Source organism: Helianthus annuus, chromosome 17 (genome assembly GCF_002127325.2).
Source record: "Helianthus annuus cultivar XRQ/B chromosome 17, HanXRQr2.0-SUNRISE, whole genome shotgun sequence".
NCBI classification, from domain to species: Eukaryota; Viridiplantae; Streptophyta; class Magnoliopsida; order Asterales; family Asteraceae; genus Helianthus; species Helianthus annuus.
In genome coordinates, this window is record NC_035449.2 from 191,179,811 (window position 1) to 191,197,886 (window position 18,076).

An 18,076-nucleotide genomic window follows, 5' to 3' on the forward strand; every position below is an offset into this window, starting at 1 on the left:
GAATGCATGATATTGAGATGGGTGATCTGAGGAAAAGTTTTGAAGCTAACTTGCTGAAGTTAAAAGCTGACCGGGAGGCCTTGGCTGTTCAACAACAGGCCTTTCGTGAGGAAAAAGAAGGGTTGAAAGCTTCGGTTGGCCATGTTACTGCTGACAATTAGTGGTTGATTGAGCATGGTTTCCAGCAGGTTGTCACTTACCTTTTACATTCCAAGGAGTTTAACTCTGCCCTTGGTGATGTTTATACTAAGCTTCTGAACCTGGGGAAACATCAAGGCCTTATTGCTGGTTACAAGCTTCATGAGTCTGGACAACCCTTGGAGAAATCACATATGTTTCGCCCCGAGGCTTCTGATATTTTCAAAGGCTCTGTTGAGCAGATGGAGAGGCTAACCTACCCTTATATTTATGAGGTTTCTTCTTGCTTTGGTAAGCCTTTATCTGTTTTACAGGATTTGAAACCTGAGGGGCTGAATGAGAAGGTGTGTGCTGAGGTTTTGGGTTCCCTTTCAAGGAAGAGATCTTACTCTGGGGATAGCGATGATACCCTCTCAAGTCTGCCTGATGTTTCAAAAGATGCTGGTTTAGAGGCCTCCGCGGTTGGTGGTGATGAGTGTGCTAAGGCCATGAAGACTAAGAAAGCCAAGAAGTCCAAAGCTGAAGGTTCCAAGCCTTCTGCTACCTGATGTTTATTCGTAGCTTTCTTAGCAAACACTTTATGTCTGTAATATCTTAAACAATATTAGGTTTCTAGGAACCCTTAAGGTTCCTGTTGGTGGTTTGTTAGGCCTGAATGACCGTTTGAACACTAGTTTCTCTTGCAAGTTACTAGAACTTGCTTTAACTTTTTTCTGAAGGTCTTTTATGGCCTTCCTAATTATGATATGATGGTTGCTATGTTGTTTGTGTTATGTTTGTTTACTTGTTTTGCTTGGTTTGTTTTGTGGGTTTTCAACCCTTCAAGCCTTTTGTGTAGCTGTTTTTGGGTTAAAGCCTTTAACCTCTCGAGCTTGTTTTCTGTTGGCTTAAAACCTTGACAGCTTTTGGTTTGGTTTGCATGTTTTATTGATGGGTCTGCTCATTTTTCCCTTGTCAATTATTGTTATTTTCTGGTCTTGCCTTTGTTGAGTTTACTTTGTCTTTATGTTTTTTACACTTTAAAGGGTTCCGTGCTGCAGACACTTTACCTTAGTGTTTATTAACAACAAGACGTAGTATCTATCCTTTTCATTATTTCTTTGTAATTTATTTGATTTCGTAAGTCTATTTGTTGATTATGTTTCTAAGACTTAAGGAACGATTGGTGTAGGCTGTTCAAACCTGTCTATGAGACATTATTGTTTTTTCTTAATAAATCTCATGGAGTTGTATTGATTTAGGAACTCACCCCTTATATAGGCTCATTCAACCCTTGAACCTATTGAGCGATATGGCCTGGGAGCTCATCCCCTTACATGGCCCTTGCCATGGAGTTTTTTGCTAGGTTCTCAACCTGATATTAGGATAGAAAGACAAGTTTGATAAATCAACTTCATTCATTCAAGCAGTATCTGCTTTTACAAAAGGTTTTCGTTTTGATACAAACCAAACTTTTTAAACATAGAACTTTCTCAGGGTTTTTCCGTTCCAATGCCTTGGAAGCCTTTTGCCTTCTGGGTCTGCTAGCTTGTAAGATCCGCCCTTGTGTGCTTCTAGGATGGTATATGGACCTTCCCATTTTGGGCCCAGCTTCCCTTAATTTTCCTTTTTGCTAGCTTCGTTGTTTCTGAGGACTAGATCCCTTGGCTTGAATCATTCATTCTTAACCTTCTTGTTGTAGTAGGCTTCCATCTTTTGTTTATATTTGGCTTCTTGTATTGCCGCTTGATCTCGGGCTTCCTCTAGGAGTTGTAAATTCAACATGGTCTCTTGTTGATTTACTTCGGGATCCATGTTGACAATTCGTTGGGTTACAACTCCTATTTCAGCGGAGATTACGGCCTCGGATCCAAATACCAAGCTGTAAGGTGTTTTCTTGTGACTTGCTTTTTCGGTTGTTCTAATTGCCCATAAAACGCTAGGCAATTCTTCGAGCCAATTGCTTTCATACCTCCCCAATCTTGTTTTGATGCCTTCCACGATGCTTCTGTTGGTCCTTTCGACCTGGCCATTTGACTGTGGGTAAGCCACTGAGCTAAAAATCTGGTTGATTCTGTATTCCTTGCACCAAAGGCTGAAGGGTTTCTTGGCAAATTGCTTTCCATTATCGGTGACAATTACACCCGGCAAACCATAGCGGCAGATGATATTTTCCCAAACGAAGTCTATGACTTGTTTTCCTGTGATCTTGGCAAGGGGTTTAACCTCCGGCCACTTGCTGAAGTAGTCGATTGCTACTAATAAGAACTTCACTCCCCCTTTGCTTGGAGGGAATGGCCCAACAATGCCCATTCCCCATTTATGGAATGGCCATGCCGGGGTTATTGGAACCAGGTCATGTTTGGGGCTTCTTGGGATTGGGGCATGAATTTGACAGGCATCACATTTCTTCAACTGTTCCACGGTGTCACGATGCATCGACGGCCAGAAGTATCCAAGGTTCATGAGCTTTGCAACCACCGTCCTAGCTCCAAAATGAGCTCCACATATTCCTTCATGCACTTCCTTAATCAAATACTTGCTTTGTTCAGGACCCACACATCTTAGCAAGGGTGCAAGGTAACCTTTTTTATAGAGGGTTTCTCCTTGCAACATATATTGTCTTGCTTTGATTTTAACCCTTTCGGCTTCTATTTGATCATTGGGTAGTTCATTATCTTGGAGGAATTTTTTGATGGGAGTCATCTAATTTGGATCTTCCTCGGTGACCACATCTTGCACTTCCAGTTCATCAATCGACCGGGCCTTTAACACTTCAACCAACACCTTTTTCGTGAGGTGGGCAAATGTGAGGGATGCCAATTTGCTCAAGGCATCGGCCTTTTTGTTTTGGGACCTTGGAATTTGTTTAATGCTGCATGCCTGGAAGGTGTTCATTAACTCCTTGGATTTTTCTTTGTACCTTCTCATGTTGGGCTCTTTGGCGACATAGTTGTCATTAATTTGGCTTGATACTAGTAGTGAATCTGTGAACCCTTCAAGCTTCTGGACTTTCATTTCTTTGGCCAGTCGCAGACCAGCGATCAATGCCTCGTATTCAGCCTCGTTATTGGTGGTCTGAAAATTAAAACGGAGAGCATATGTGAATTCTAGCCCCTCAGGGTTGATTAGGACTAGACCAGCTCCTGACCCTTCAACGCTTGAAGCCCCATCAGTGAATAATTTCCAGGCTTAAGGGTTGGAGGGTTCAGCGGTTGTGGTGTTTATTTCTTCAATTGTTTGGTTTGGGACTTCAACCAGGAAGTCGGCCAGGACCTGAGCTTTAATTGCTTTTCGTGGGACATAGGTGATGTTATGTTCACCTAGTTCCACTGCCCATTTTGCTAGCCTCCCCGAGTTCTCAGGTTTTTCAAGCACATTCTTGACAGGTTTGTCAGTGACCACTTGTATAGGGTGTGCTTAGAAGAATCTCCTAAGCCTCCTGGCTGTTTGAACCAGGGCTAGAGCAAGTTTTTCGAGGGGAGGGTATTTGGTTTCAGCTAGTTTTAGAGTTTTGCTGAAAAAATAAACGGGTACCTGAGCCTTATCTCTTTCAATGGTGAGAACTGCACTGATGGCTTCGTCGGCAATTGAAAGGTACACCGATATGACCTCCCCAGTTTTTGGTGCTTCAATATCTGGTAGGGAAGCTAAGTGCTGCTTCATTTGATTGAAAGCTTCTTCAGCTTCATCAGTCCATCTGAAATCTTTTTTATCTGAGCAGTTCTTGAGCGTTTTGTAGAAGGGTAGAGACCTTTCGGCCAGTTTTGAGGTAAAACGCTTCAAGGCTGCAAGCTTCCCGTTTAAGCTTTCAACCTCCTTCTTGGTTCTTGGTGGTTTAGCTTCAAGGACAACTTTTACTTTGTTAGGGTTGGCCTTGATACTTTGCTTTCCGACGATGTGACCCAAGAATTTTCCTTCATCGAATCCAAACGAGCATTTTTCCGGGTTGAGCTTCATGTTAATCTTTCTAAGGTTCTTGAAAGTTTCTTGGATATCATCAAGCATTTGATGTTCCGTCTTGCTCTTAATCACCAAGTTATCGACATATGCCTCCATGTTTCTACCGATTTGGTCTTCAAAGGCCTTATCGACGAGTCGCTGATAGGTGGCACCTGCATTTTTGAGGCCAAAAGGCATCTTCTGATAACAAAAGATACCTTTGTCCGTGTGGAAAGCTGTCTTTTCTTCATCCTCCTTCTTCATGAGGATTTGGTGATAACCTTTGTACGCATCAAGAAAGCATTTAAACGAATATCCCGTGAGGGAATCGACCTTGAGATCAATTTCCGGCAGCGGGTAACAATCTTTGGGACAAGCCTTGTTAAGATCTTTAAAATCTATGCACATTCTCCAAGAGTTGTCGGGTTTTTTGACCATAACAGGGTTTGCAATCCATGATTGGTATTTGACTTCCCGGAGAATACCGGCTGATACAAGCTTTTCAACCTCTTGGCAAGCTGCTAGGCTTCTCTCGGGTGCCAGGCTTCTTTTCTTTTGGACCACCGGTTTGACATCCGGTGGTATTCTTAACTCGTGTTCAGCAATGTTTCGGGGGATCCCAGACATATCTTCAGGACACCAAGCGAACACATCACTGTGATGTTTCAGCAGCTTTTCAAGGTACGAAAGAGTCTCCTGGGAAAGGTTGGGGTTGACCCTTATTCGTTGCTCAGGGTATTTAGGGTTTATGACTAACCCTTGCTTGTCCTTTTCACCGTTTGAACTTTCACCCTCGATCATGTAAGCTTCCTGAGAGGGTTGAAGGGTTGCTATCCCTCTTTCAGTAGGGAATTTGACTGTGCCATGGCCGACAGACACTGCCATGTAAAATGCACATTGTCCGGGCCTCCCTATGATTACGTCATAGTTTGAAGGGATGTTGATAACCACAAAGGTTAGTGACCGGGTTCTTTCTTTCGATCTCTCGCTGAAAACGAACATCAAGGGTTATCTGCCCCAAAGGCTTCAGGGTTATATCGGCGATACCTTTTATGGAGGTTCGGAAAGGTTGAAGCCTTGAACGTTCCTCATCGCTTAAACGGTTGAAGAATTTCTCGAACATGATTTCAGTGGTTGCTCCCGTGTCTATGTATGCTTTACATGTTTGTAGTGTACCCACGGTGGCTTCAACCACAAGGGGACTGGGAAGTGGGTCCTTCCTCGTTGGGGGAAAGCAGACACACTGAAGCTCCCAGGCTTCCAACCGCTGTTTCTTGTGAGGAACCTTTTCATCAGAATACACCATGTTTACTTCCTTTCCTTTGCCTTCAGCCATCTTGTCCCGAACTCCTTTTACCAAATGGGCGAGCTCTCCTGACTTAACAGTCTCTTCAGTTCTCTTTTTTAGTTGGAAGCAATCGTTGGTGTGATGTCCCTTTTCTTCATGGAACTCACAGAATTGCGTGGAGTTCTCATTTTTTCTGCTTTTGGGGAGAGGCCTGGGAGGTCTAAAGTTTTGTTTGACTTCTTCCGTTGCCAGGATTTCTTGAGGGGTTTTGGTGAGGGGAGTGAAACTCATGCCTTTGTCTCTGCCTGAAGGGTTTCGACCTTCAACCCTTCGAGGGTCTGAACCCTTTGGGCGCCTGTCGTAAGAGTTGAAGTTTCCTCTCTTTCTGGCTGGGCTGTTGCTTCGCCAGCCAAACCCTCTTTTCCTTTGTTTCTTGATATCTACAGCTTTCTCTCCCCGAATGTGAGCTTCGGCCCTTTCAAGGGCTTCCTCCAAGGTTTTGGGCAGAGATTTGTTGAAATCTCGTGTGAGGTATTTAGAGGTTATGGCGTTCATAAAGCCGGCCACTCTCATTTTCTCGTCAGCCCCTACATAGGTTAGTCCTTCTTTCTTGTATCGTTCAATGAATGCTCGAAGACTTTCATCGTCGCGTTGTTTTATCTGGAAGATTACTGTTGCGTCCTTGACGTATCGCCTTTGTTGGGAGAAGTTCGCCAGAAAACCCCTGCTGAGATCATCAAAGCTTCGAATGCTTTGAGCAGGTAGGTTGTTGAACCAGATCCTGGCGGATCCAACAAGAGTCTGCATGAACATTAGGCAACATTCAGCATTTGACCATTTTTCTATTCGAGTAGCACCAGTGAAGATCTGGAGGTGATCCTCGGGGTCTTCAGTCCCATCATACGTTCTGATGTGGGCTGGCATCTTGATTTTTGATTGAAAATCATAATCGGCTATCTGCCTTGAGAAGCATGAAAGGTTGCTTGGCTTATAGGGTTTAGCCAGGTCTTCTTCAGGTCTTGTATACACATTGTGACTATTGCCATGATTCCCCTGAGTGGCTAGCACTTGATTAATGAAGTGTTGCCATGGGAAGTTGGCCATCATCTGGGACATCATATTGGGTATGAAGTTGAAGCCCTGAAGGCTTCCTGGACCAACTGAGCAGTTTACCCCGAGAGGGGTGCTAGTAACAGCACTTCGTGCTAAAGGGAGCACGGACAGAGCTTGCTCCCATGTGGTTGTTAAAGAAGCTGGATAGCTTGTCACCGGGGACTGTAGGAGCTGGTCAAGCGTTAGCTCGTGTCCCAGAGGAGTGCCACTAGTAATTGGTTGGGAAGAGAGAATAGGATGAACCGTTGGATTTGTCATAGTGGATAGATAAGGATGAGGGTTTGAAGGGTTGCTAGGACCAGCCTCACTTCTTGTGGTAAAAGGAGGTTGGGGTGGTCCGGGAGACAGCGTTGGCTCAGGTTCGTCATAATCTAAACGAATCCTTACCCCCTTTTCCCTTTCTTTACTCACATGCTGGTTAAGAAGTGACCTTAACTCGAGGAAATTATTAGCGACCCCCTCGGGGGTAAGTTCAACACGCGCTGGGGTGTCTGATACACCGACGTTGGGAGACGGAGCCCCGGATCTGGATGGGGTTGGTGTGTTGAAGGTAAGGAACTCGGATGTACTCCCCGGAGTCGAAAACGGTGTTGTTATAGTCGTATGAGCTTGACCACCACCCGGAGTAGAAGTGTTAGGGATCTGGTTCACTTCTCCCGGGGATCCACTTTCTGACATGGTGATTTTGAGTGAAGAGAGCTACACTACTAGGTCTTTTTGAGAAGAAATAGCGGCGTAGCCCCCACGGTGGGCGCCAACTTGTTGATGCAACAAACACGAGACCGAGGATGGTAGCGGAGTTGGTTAGGCAAAAAGGCTGAAGGTTTCAGCTTTGCCTAACGCAGGTCGCGGGGTCCCCCCACGTTTTGCAAAACGTGGAAGGAGGTTCACTAGTATGTAGTTGTTGTTTGCTTTGAGGTTCTTTCTCCGAGACAAGCTCGAATCCAGAAACGAAAGCAAACAGAATGTATGTGGTGAATATGACGAGAAGTAACTTGGAAGCAAGTACTCTTATGAATGACCAGAGATGAAGGAATCTTTCTCCGGTTTGGAATGTCTTTTTGAGGTGAAAGAGCTGTCTTCTTATAGGGGAAGACATCTCCTCAAATGGTATGTACAAGACTAGTGGAACCTGTTTGCAGTGGAGGGTTTCCCCTTTTGGGGTTGAAGGCTTTGGACCCCTGGGTAATAGCATGTATTGCAGACCTGCTCTGTTTTTGCGAGCGTGGGTTGGTGGAGTGAGCTCGGATGTGATTGATTACTGTTCCCTTCTCGCTTTTCCCACTTCACAGCTTTTTAACCATTGAACCGTTTAACCTTTTAAGCACTTATATGTTTGGTTACTTTATTTGGTCTTGGGCTACCCCCATCATCAATAGCTCTTACAATATATTATTTAAATTGTAAAAAATTGAAAATCCGGTGGCCGTGGAAGGAGAAACATATGACTAGCAACAACCGAAGGTTCTCAAATAATTTGAGCCAGCCAAGGTTGGTGTGCGCCCAATCGAGCCAGTGGACACATGTCTCCCGGTTTAGTCGGTCCACCAAGACCATTCACCAAATGCCTTTTATTTTATATTTTACTTTTGTTAAACCGCGTTAAATATTGTTTATATATTTTGACTTTGTATATCATGCTTCATGTCGTCCTTCTCAAAGGTCAAAAAAACCGCATTTAAGAGTCAAGAAGTCAAGAACACACCCCCACCAGATAATATCATATCTAATTTTACTTTATATGAATTATTATTTTTGGAAAAAATACTAATATAAGTATTAAAACATTAATAAAGTTTAAGGCATACCACGTGTCTTCGTGACCGAGCTTGATCGGTAACCCATATCTAGTAACTTCTATATTTTTATAACCGGTTATGAAGTTACGATTTTTTACAAGTGAAGAACAAAAATAAACTTATTTGGTATATTTTTATAAGTGAACATGAAATCCGGCTTGACTTTTATTTTTGTTTTGGTATGTTTTTTAATTGATAATTTGTTTTTATTTGTTTGTGGAAGACCTACATTTGATTACCATGGTACATTTTAAAAAACTAGTATTTAGAATCTGTACGTTGCGTCGGAATTGTTAATTTAGAGACGTAAAAACGTTGAAACGTAAAATTTTCACCAAAACGTAAAAGAAATAAAAAAATTCCACACGTTATAGCAAAGACGTTGACAATATCCGAAAGCTTATGTTAAAATGTGTAGTACGTTGCGGCGATACCGTTAATTCGAACAAAAGATTAGATGTAACATTGAACCACGCAAACATGTTGCGGCGTGTTAACTCGTAGCTCAATTGAGTTTGAACTTAAAATAACAATTATAATAATATTTTAATAAATAAGTATAAGATTTATTAAAATTAAAGGTTTCACTATTCATTTTTGAGTGTTTTGATTGGTTAATGATTTTTGTAGGCCAATAGGTGTATGCCATGTGGCATCCAATATTTTTTTTTTAAATATCTATATATACAAGTCTTAAAGTTACATGTATAAGCTTCTATTACAAATAAATATTTATGTTTTCTTCCCTTAGACTATTACTAAAAGCAAAAATCTTCTTTTAGAATATTAGTATAGTAAATGACGGATCTAGAAAATCAGTATAGGGGCAACATTTAAAAAAAATAAAAAATCTAAAGGGGTAACGAAAAAAAGGACAGTTTTTCCCAAAATTTACACTACCGCCGGAGCGTTAAGGGGCAACAAAAGTTACCCCTTGTTACACTCTATATCCGCCCCTAAGTATAGTAATATTAAAACATAAAAAAGTGGACACACGACCTAATAACTTTATTTAGTGAAGATCGTCGGATGGAATCTCGTTTGTGTCAAAATGTCATGTGTGAGTCATGGATTTTATAGGCATTCGACTATTGAGTTTCATATACATTGATAACAAGTCAGGTCACTAGCGATGTCTACAATCGCAACCGTACCTGGTCTTTTACCAATCGGAGTGGCGGGGGTTTATTAGACGTGAAAAAAGAAAAAGAAAAATAAGATAAAGGCATACCGTAAAAAGTTAATATTTGAATATTCTTACATAAAGTCTAACCATGGTTAGCAACATACGTCTGCTATAAATAGGGTAGCCCCCACCTTCTTCTTCTTCAAATTCTTCATACAAACGTGTCTGGTCTGAACCAGCTGATTTTACACCAATCACGCCTTTGATCGTCACACCATTATCAAGGTTTATGTCTACTCCACCTTCATCAAATTCATCACTATAACTCATCGATTTCACTCTATTTGCGTGTACTCGATCATCGATTATTTAGGTTTTTAACTTTTCCAGATCATTCATCTTCAGTAGTTCACTCACAAACATGTGGTTATGAGTCTGATCTGATTGATATATAAATTCATCAAAATTCGCTTTTACTCTGGAGGATTTCGTGAATTTCAGGTCGCAGAATTAATCTATTTCAATCACAAACATATGATTATGAATCTGATCTGATATATAAATTCATAATCGAAAGTGTTTTACGTCTCACAGTTTATTAGAATTTGCTTTCAATAAGCGAATTCAGTAATTCAATTACAACATATAATTATGAATCTGATCTGATATGTAGTGTAGGTGAATATTCTAAAGTGTTTCACGTGTTGCTTGCTTGTGTATCAATTTATTAAAGATTGCCGTTAGTTACTATGAGGATATCGTGAATATATCGAGTCATATTCAGTAAATCACTCACAAACATTTGATTATGAATCTGATTTGATATGTAAATTCATAACCGAAAGTGATTTTACATGTTAATCGATATAACTTTGATAAAATTAGGTTTCCCTCGGCCGATTTTGTGAATTTCAGGTTGTAGATTGATTATAAACATGATCTTAAGTGCAGATTTCGTGAATTTCAGGTCGTAGAAGACATGGCGACTAACGGCCACACGATCGATGACGCCATTAACGGACTCAAGAAGCTTCTAAGGTAGCTAGCTCTGTTTTTTGTGAATATACCGAATAAGTCCTTTTTAAACCTTTGTCAAAACTAACGGCGTCAGTATTGACGGTAATTACGTTTGGGGAAAAAACAAAATGAGTTTAACAGAAGAATATTGGGATCAGAGCCAGCAAATGATAAAATCAAAGCATGTTAAATTACTGAAAAGGACAATTCTGATCCTGTTATTTCGGAATTGAAAATGACTGGCCGGTCCGGTGCAAACGAGTTGAGCTTGAGTTCGATTAACTTATGAGAGCTCGAGCTTAACTCGTTTCGATCTTTGTTTTCAAACCTCGAGCTCTGCTCGTTTATAATATATTAAGTAAAAATAATATAAATAATAGACTCTTTTAGACTTACGAGCTCCATAAGTAAAGCTCGGACTCGTCTCGTTTACTAGACAACTTTAAATAAGCGGTAACTGTTATTAATATTATAAAAACTAATATTACACTGAGGCTCGATGAGTCTGACGAGCTTCACATGCGAGGCTAAAGAAGCTTTATTTTAAACTCAAGCTTGGCTCGAGCTCGTTAAAGCTCGGCTTGTTTCGAGCTGAACTCGAGTAGCTCACGAGCCGCTCGAGCTCAACTCGTTTCGAGCTTTGTTTTCAGACCTCGAGCTCTGCTCGTTTATAATATATTAAGTGAAAATAATATAAATAATAAACTCGTTTAGACTTACGAGCTCCATAAGTAAAACTCGGACTCGGCTCGTTTACTAGACAACTTTAAATAAGGGGTAACTGTTATTAATATTATAAAAACTAATATTATACTGAGGCTCGATGAGTCTCATGAGCTTCACATGCGAGGCTAAACAAGCTTTATTTTAGACTCAAGCTTGGCTCGAGCTCGTTAAAGCTCGTCTTGTTTCGAGCTGAACTCGAGTAGCTCGCGAGCCGCTCAGCTCATTTACACCCGTATTTTTTTTTATATATACGGAGAGATTTCAATATCCGCCATGTTGCTGGCCTGTTTATGTTTGCCGTTAAAAAAACTAACGCCGTTTGATTTGGCAATTTGGCAGTGAGAAACATGACCTTCAAGTTGTTGCCGCCGAGAAGATTAAACAGTTAACGGCGGAGTTGGAGGCGACAAAATCCGATGGGTTTAACCCGGTGCAGAGGATCCGGGAAGGATTCGATCGGTTTAAAAAGGAGAAATACGAGTACGTCTTGTACCTTTTTTAGTACTGAAATGAAATCATTACACTGCTCATTTCTGCACATAATCCACTCCATTTTTATAATGGCTGACTGTACTGCCACTTTTGCCACTTTTAAATTTTTAATTGGAACCATGATTTGCATAATTATTAATTTCATTTTGATTTTATAAAGGGTTGGCGGCGCAACTTGTTGCCCGTCTACCTTCTGTTTTGATGTAACTTAACAAGTTTTCTGGTTATATTAATAAACGAAAAAATGACTAATTTTATAAACGCACATATAGTTGATCATAAATATTAAATTATATATTGAATTATGTTTGGATAATCAATTTTAAAATGGATTGCAAGAAGAACTCTATAAAGCTTGTAACGAAAATCTTATTTATTTTTTTAGATCTTTATCAATGTCATGATTTTCTTTAGCAATGTGACATTTTCGGGTCTTGAAATCGACATTTTTTTAGAAACATTAAAAAGTTGATGTGATATTGTGTACTCTCGAAAGTTATGATGTGTCGACGTGAAGAAAAGTAGCTAATCATGTTTTCTTTTCAAGATTTTTATGACTTTAGAGATACGTTAATTTTATTTCCGGTTATAAACGTATGAGGAGCGTTCTTTACGATACCAATTTAAATAAAGAACTGCAAGAACTGTATAAAGACATATATATTGCTTAATATGTGATACATAAAATGATTATATAAGTGTAAAGTTTTCCTTTTATTGCAACACATCTGATTAACATCTTCACAGCAGTTTCACAATTCATAACCAGTGGCGAACTTACCCACAGTCGTGGGTGGGCGGCCGCACCATTTGAAAAAAAAATTAGTGTATATTTTAGGCAAAAATCCCGACCGCGCCCCTTGCAAATATGATTGAACGACTTATCCGCACCCCAAGCAAATAATTTCTGGGTTCGCCATTGTTCATAACAACTTTCTAAATAGTAGATTCATAATAACGAATAAATTATCAAAGTGATAGCAACTTTTATTATGGGCAAAATTGTGTATGTTTTGACCTTTTGTCCTTTTCTTTTTCTTCTATTTGTGCAGAACAAACCCCACTTTATATGGTGAGCTTGCCAAAGGCCAAAGCCCCAAGGTCACCCCTCTTTCTCTCCCTCTTTTTTACTTTGTTTCTATTTGTTTTACATTATTTACGATTTTATTTTTAATCTTATACAAGTAAAATTCATAAAAGAGGTAAATGAAAAAAAAAAATCATGTAAGGTAATTAACTTTCTCTCTCTCCTAAATTAAGGTTGTGATGCTTTTAGGCCATCCGTAGTCATAACGCCCCTTTGTGGGCGTTATGCGACACGTGGCGCGTCACGTCAGCGTGTGGGCGTTATGGGGCCTTATGCATTTAAGTCCGTAGTCATAAAGCCCCCGTCTAATCATTACCCAATTAATTAATAAACCCTTAAACTATACATATATATGTGTATATATATGTCTGTGTGAGTGGAGGGAAAACAAACAACAAGCATGGCGCCGCGAAATATATAACGGGAGGAGAAAATTTTTACCCCATATCGCCCCCCGTAGTGGTGTTCGGGGCGCTATGGGGGCGTTATGAAGGAAAAGGGCGCCATATACAGACCATTACACATAGTCTTAAAGATTAGCAAATAAGGTAACAAACTTTAAATATTTGTTGAAAATGACTCTTTACCAAATAAAGACACAAACTACATGTGTTGGTCGATGAACCTTTGTTGAAAATGACTCTTTATAACGTATTTACCATTAATTTATTAACTATAAAAATCAAGTTTGAGAGTGATCTAATTATCTAAAACATGATACAAATATATAATATTTCTCATTTGAGACGTTTAATTCTTATCTCCTGACAAACTTTTATAATGTTGACACTGTTGTCGAAAATGGTATTTATATATCTCTTATTTCTTGACAAACATTTATAATGCTGATCCTGTTGTCGAAAATGGTATTTATATATCTAAATCTATTATTTATTTGAATCGAGTTTAAAAAGCTACGTGGTAAAATGACCAATTGATATAAACTTGAGCACCTCAAATGAAATTTTGTGTTAAATACGTCACTCTTTGAACATCAAAATAACTATTCATATTTCTACTTTAGTTTTGCCTTAAAAGGAATATTAATATTAATATTTATTTTCATACTAAATTGACACATTGCTATCTTTCATTGCATTAACTATATTTTAGAATTGTGATAGACACACTACCTAATTTTACACCATTTGAATACTCATAATAGACACACTACCTAATTTTACACCATTTGAATACTTTTTTTTTAACGTCCAACTTAAGCAATGCTGGGTACTCCGTACGCGGCGTCCATTGGCCGAAAGGTAGCCCCATGGCAGTCCACCCTGCACGTATGGAGCCCCTAGCCCACCAAGCCACCAGTTCCAGGGAAAACCCGACCCTTCCCCCGCCCGAGGGCACGACAATGAAAAACCGGTAAAACCCGGAGGAATCAGGAATCGAACTCAAGACCAAAGTCCAGAAGTCTTCCCTCATTTCCCATGACCACTAAGCTATAAGCCCAGGGTCTTTGAATACTTATAATGGGGTGTGAACCCTCACATTTGGTTTAAGGGGATTATACATTTTCTTGAAGTGTGTTTTATAGCTAAATAAGAAAAAAGTGAACATTTTTATACAACTTCACTTTGTTTTATTTATATTGAATATCTTTCAGTATATTACATGATATAAATAAATACACTGCAAGTTTATAATCATGTTTTTAGAGACATTAAACTTCTTGCTTTTACTTGTAACGCAGTTTTTGGTATTTGCTTGCTCGGATTCTCGAGTTTGCCCATCACACATCCTGGATTTTCAACCTGGTGAAGCCTTTGTCGTCAGAAACATCGCCAACATGGTTCCTCCTTATGATACAGTAATAGTTCAAACTCTTATGACTAGATCGACATTCACGAGCCATTAATCAAGAAGAGAACCGGTTTAAATACTTTTTGTTTAATTATAAGCTAATTTGGGTCTCCAAAAATTATCAAGTCCATTTGAGTTTACTTACGTTATAATACCTGCTAACTTAAAATCAGTAAAAATTGGCTACATAACCGGTCTGGTTGAGTCTATGCATGCCTCCATCTGACCCGGTTGATTACCAGTTGGATCGGATGAACCGGCATACCAGACCGAGTGATTAGACCGGTTTCAATATTTTTGTAATTATTTTCTTTCTAAATTCTCATTTGCTAATCGTTAATACTTCAGCCTCCGTATTTTATTTATTTATGACTTCATATTTTGTTAACATTACAAGTTAACAACAATAAATAAAGCAGCTTAATATTTTATTTTAGGGGAATTGGCCTGTAATAATCTCACCCACACCTTATTTGCCATTAATAATTCCGCCTCAGAATATTCCCCCCACCAGTCTCACCTTTCACCTATTTTTCCTACAATGGTCTCCCGTTAAAAAAACTTAACGGAGTTAAGAGTTTTTCCAAATTACAAACATATTTTTAGCGCTTTTGATCAGAACGATGATACGAATCCATTGATGTAAAACTTACGTCGTTCTAATCAAAAGCCCTAAAAAATCTGTTTGTAATTTGGAAAAAAGCTTAACTCCGTTAAGTTTTTTTAACGGTGGACCATTGTAGGAAAAATAAGTGAAAAGTGAGACTGGTGGGGGGAATATTCTGAGGTGGGATTATTAATGACAAATAAAGTTTAGGTGGGATTATTACAGGCCAATTTCCCTTTATTTTAGCGTAGTTATACATAAATATTTTTAGTCTTTTAATTTATTTATAAATGATTGATTTTTAAAACGGGTTGACAAGTGGACTGGTGCACATGGTCGGTTTGATGACGGGTCTAGTAATAAAACTATGGTCTCAATCGTTGTCGTCACAATCACCACCACTAAGGCATTGCTGCCTACACTTCATCCACAGAAAACTTTCCAATACATCTATAATAACCTAAAAAGTCAACAGTTGACTTTATCTAATGTATTGAAAGTACAAGTGGACGCTTTGAATAATAGTGAATTTGGTTCAATAATTGTTGGATTGTTTATTGCTTTGTTGACTCATTTAAAGTCACTTTGTATAGATAAAACACTCTGGAGCTGGAGCAGCCATTGAATATGCAGTATTGCACTTAAAGGTAAACAGTGAAACCTTTTTTTAGTTCCATAACTCAACTGTTAATTAGTTTCAATATTATTTTCTATTTAAACTCATTTATTTTTTTAAACGCTTTAATATTTTTAATTGTTATAAAAGTATTTCTTAGGGGCTGTTTGGCAACATCTGAATGGTTAAGTGATGAACAAGGTCTGAACCATGGCTGTTTGGTAGCCTCTTAATGACCATTCAGATTGCTACCTCTTAATGGTTTAAAACCTCTGAATGAATAAGAGGTAACCTCAAGTCTGAATGGTAAATCATCACATGTCACATTCTTCTACCTTCTCATTGGTAAAATTCTTAATGGTTCCATTAAGAGGTAGCCTCTTAATGACCATTCAGAGGCTACCAAGTACTCTGAACCATTAAGTGCTGAACCAGTAATAGGTCTGAACCATTAAGAGCATATATAATGCTTAACCGTTCAGAGGCAAATGTCTGACCAATTCAGATTTAAGGTCTTAACCATTAAGACTCTGTATAATGCTTAACCATTCATAGGTAAATGTCTGAACCATTCATACATCTGCTCGTGAAACAAACAGTCTGAACCATTAAGTGCTGAATCAGTAAGCACTCTGAACCATTAAGAGCCTCATTAAGAGGTAAACAAACAACCCCTTAATCTGATGAACTTCAACAAAACTATTAAAAATATGATTATTGTTTGATAACCTTTTTAGAGGTGTAATGGAGTCGAGTCTAACTTGAGTTTGACTAAGCTTGAGGTCGGCTCATATAAGAGCTTGAGCCGGAGTAGTTTTTTAAATTATTTTTCGTGTGTATTTATATATACGCACACATGTATAAGTTAAATTGTATATAACGTAGCTTGATACAACTTAATCAAATTTGTTTGTTTTGAGTGGATACCATTTTTAGTAAGCTGATTTAGAGTAGCTTATAAATGATTTGGACTCATTTCCGGTTTAAAAGAATTATCATTGTAATTTAAAACTCATAATTGAAACAAAAACTGATAATTTATATATATATATAGGATAAGGATAGTGTAAAAAGGGCCTAAAGTGTGAGAAGTGTAAGAAGTGTATTATAACACTATATATAATACTATATAACACCATATAAACACTGTATAACAATATGTAACACCATATAATATTATATAACACTATGTAACATTATATATCATTATATAACAAATATAACACTATACATCTATCATAGACATGCTATCAGACAACCTATAGTGTTATATTTGTTATATAATGATATATAGTGTTACATAGTGTTATATGGTATTATATGGTGTTACATATTGTTATACGGTGTTTATATGGTGTTATATAGTATTATATATAGTGTTATAATACACTTCTCACACTTCTTACACTTTGAGCACTTTTTACAGGATCCTCTACCTATATATATATATATATATATATATATTTTTTTTTATATTATCAACTAGATGATTACTTGAACTGAGCATAAAAAAATTGTCTATGCTAAAAAGTCAAAAGGGGAACAACAAACACTGATAAGAAGAACATGCCTTATGGACCCAGGACCATATATTTCTATATAGTGGTAGTTAGGTTTCATCTTTAGAAAAGGAGGTTTCCTGGTTATAACATGCGTGTCTTTAGATAAATAATGCTTTCACCCTGTGGTGTTTTCTGTCATGTGGCAGTCCAGTCAGCATAGGGGTATTATTGGACGTTATTGCAAAAGTGCCGTAGTGGGAATAATGCCCAATAACGCCTCTTCCAATCATTACACAATTATTATTTTTAATTAAAAACTTAAAATACTTCATTAAATTAAAAAAATACAATACTAAAAATAAAAAAAAACCAGAAAAAAGTAAAAAAAAAAAAATACATTGCCAAAATCTAATTAAAACTTTAGGGACTGAAATGCAAAATCCTTTTTTAAGAACTTTTGAAGTTTAAATCTTTTTTTATATACACTCAAAATGCAGACTGAAATGAAAAATCACCTTCTTCTTCCTTTCATCCACAACAACCACCTCCAACTTAAACTTCAAGAAAAACCATTGCCAAAATCTAATTAAAACTAATTTCTTTTGTTTTTTTTTTAATTAAAACTAAGTATACACACATGGCAAGGTCGTATTGGGCAAAGAAATCAAGTTCCGGCGTGTTTTAAATCACGGCAACGTCCCTTTTTTTTGCGAATAACGCCAGAAAACGCCTAGGGGGCGGCACCGGGGCGTGATCGGGCATGTTTGGGAAATTTTTTATGAAAAACGCCCGATTACGGGTGGTCTTAGGGAGGCAATTAAACAATTCCAAT

At 38.4% G+C, this 18,076-nt stretch overlaps 1 protein-coding gene across 5 annotated transcripts in view; it reads left to right on the forward strand.

Annotated features, from left to right (window-relative positions):
• The window catches only part of LOC110920631 (carbonic anhydrase 2), a 28,645-nt gene that overhangs the window by 7,252 nt on the left and 3,317 nt on the right, over positions 1 to 18,076 (forward strand). Inside the window, exons 1-6 of one of the 5 annotated variants that reach the window (XM_022164805.2) lie at positions 9,526 to 9,670; positions 10,353 to 10,423; positions 11,468 to 11,608; positions 12,673 to 12,721; positions 14,410 to 14,526; positions 15,720 to 15,773. In XM_022164805.2, the coding sequence (XP_022020497.1) occupies positions 10,365 to 10,423; positions 11,468 to 11,608; positions 12,673 to 12,721; positions 14,410 to 14,526; positions 15,720 to 15,773 (420 nt within the window). In that variant the 5' untranslated portion in view covers positions 9,526 to 9,670; positions 10,353 to 10,364. Of the gene's footprint in view, positions 1 to 9,525; positions 9,887 to 10,336; positions 10,424 to 11,467; positions 11,609 to 12,672; positions 12,722 to 14,409; positions 14,527 to 15,719; positions 15,774 to 18,076 lie in introns of those variants that run through there. The other 4 variants (XM_022164806.2, XM_022164809.2, XM_022164808.2 and 1 more) reach the window with 4 other exon arrangements.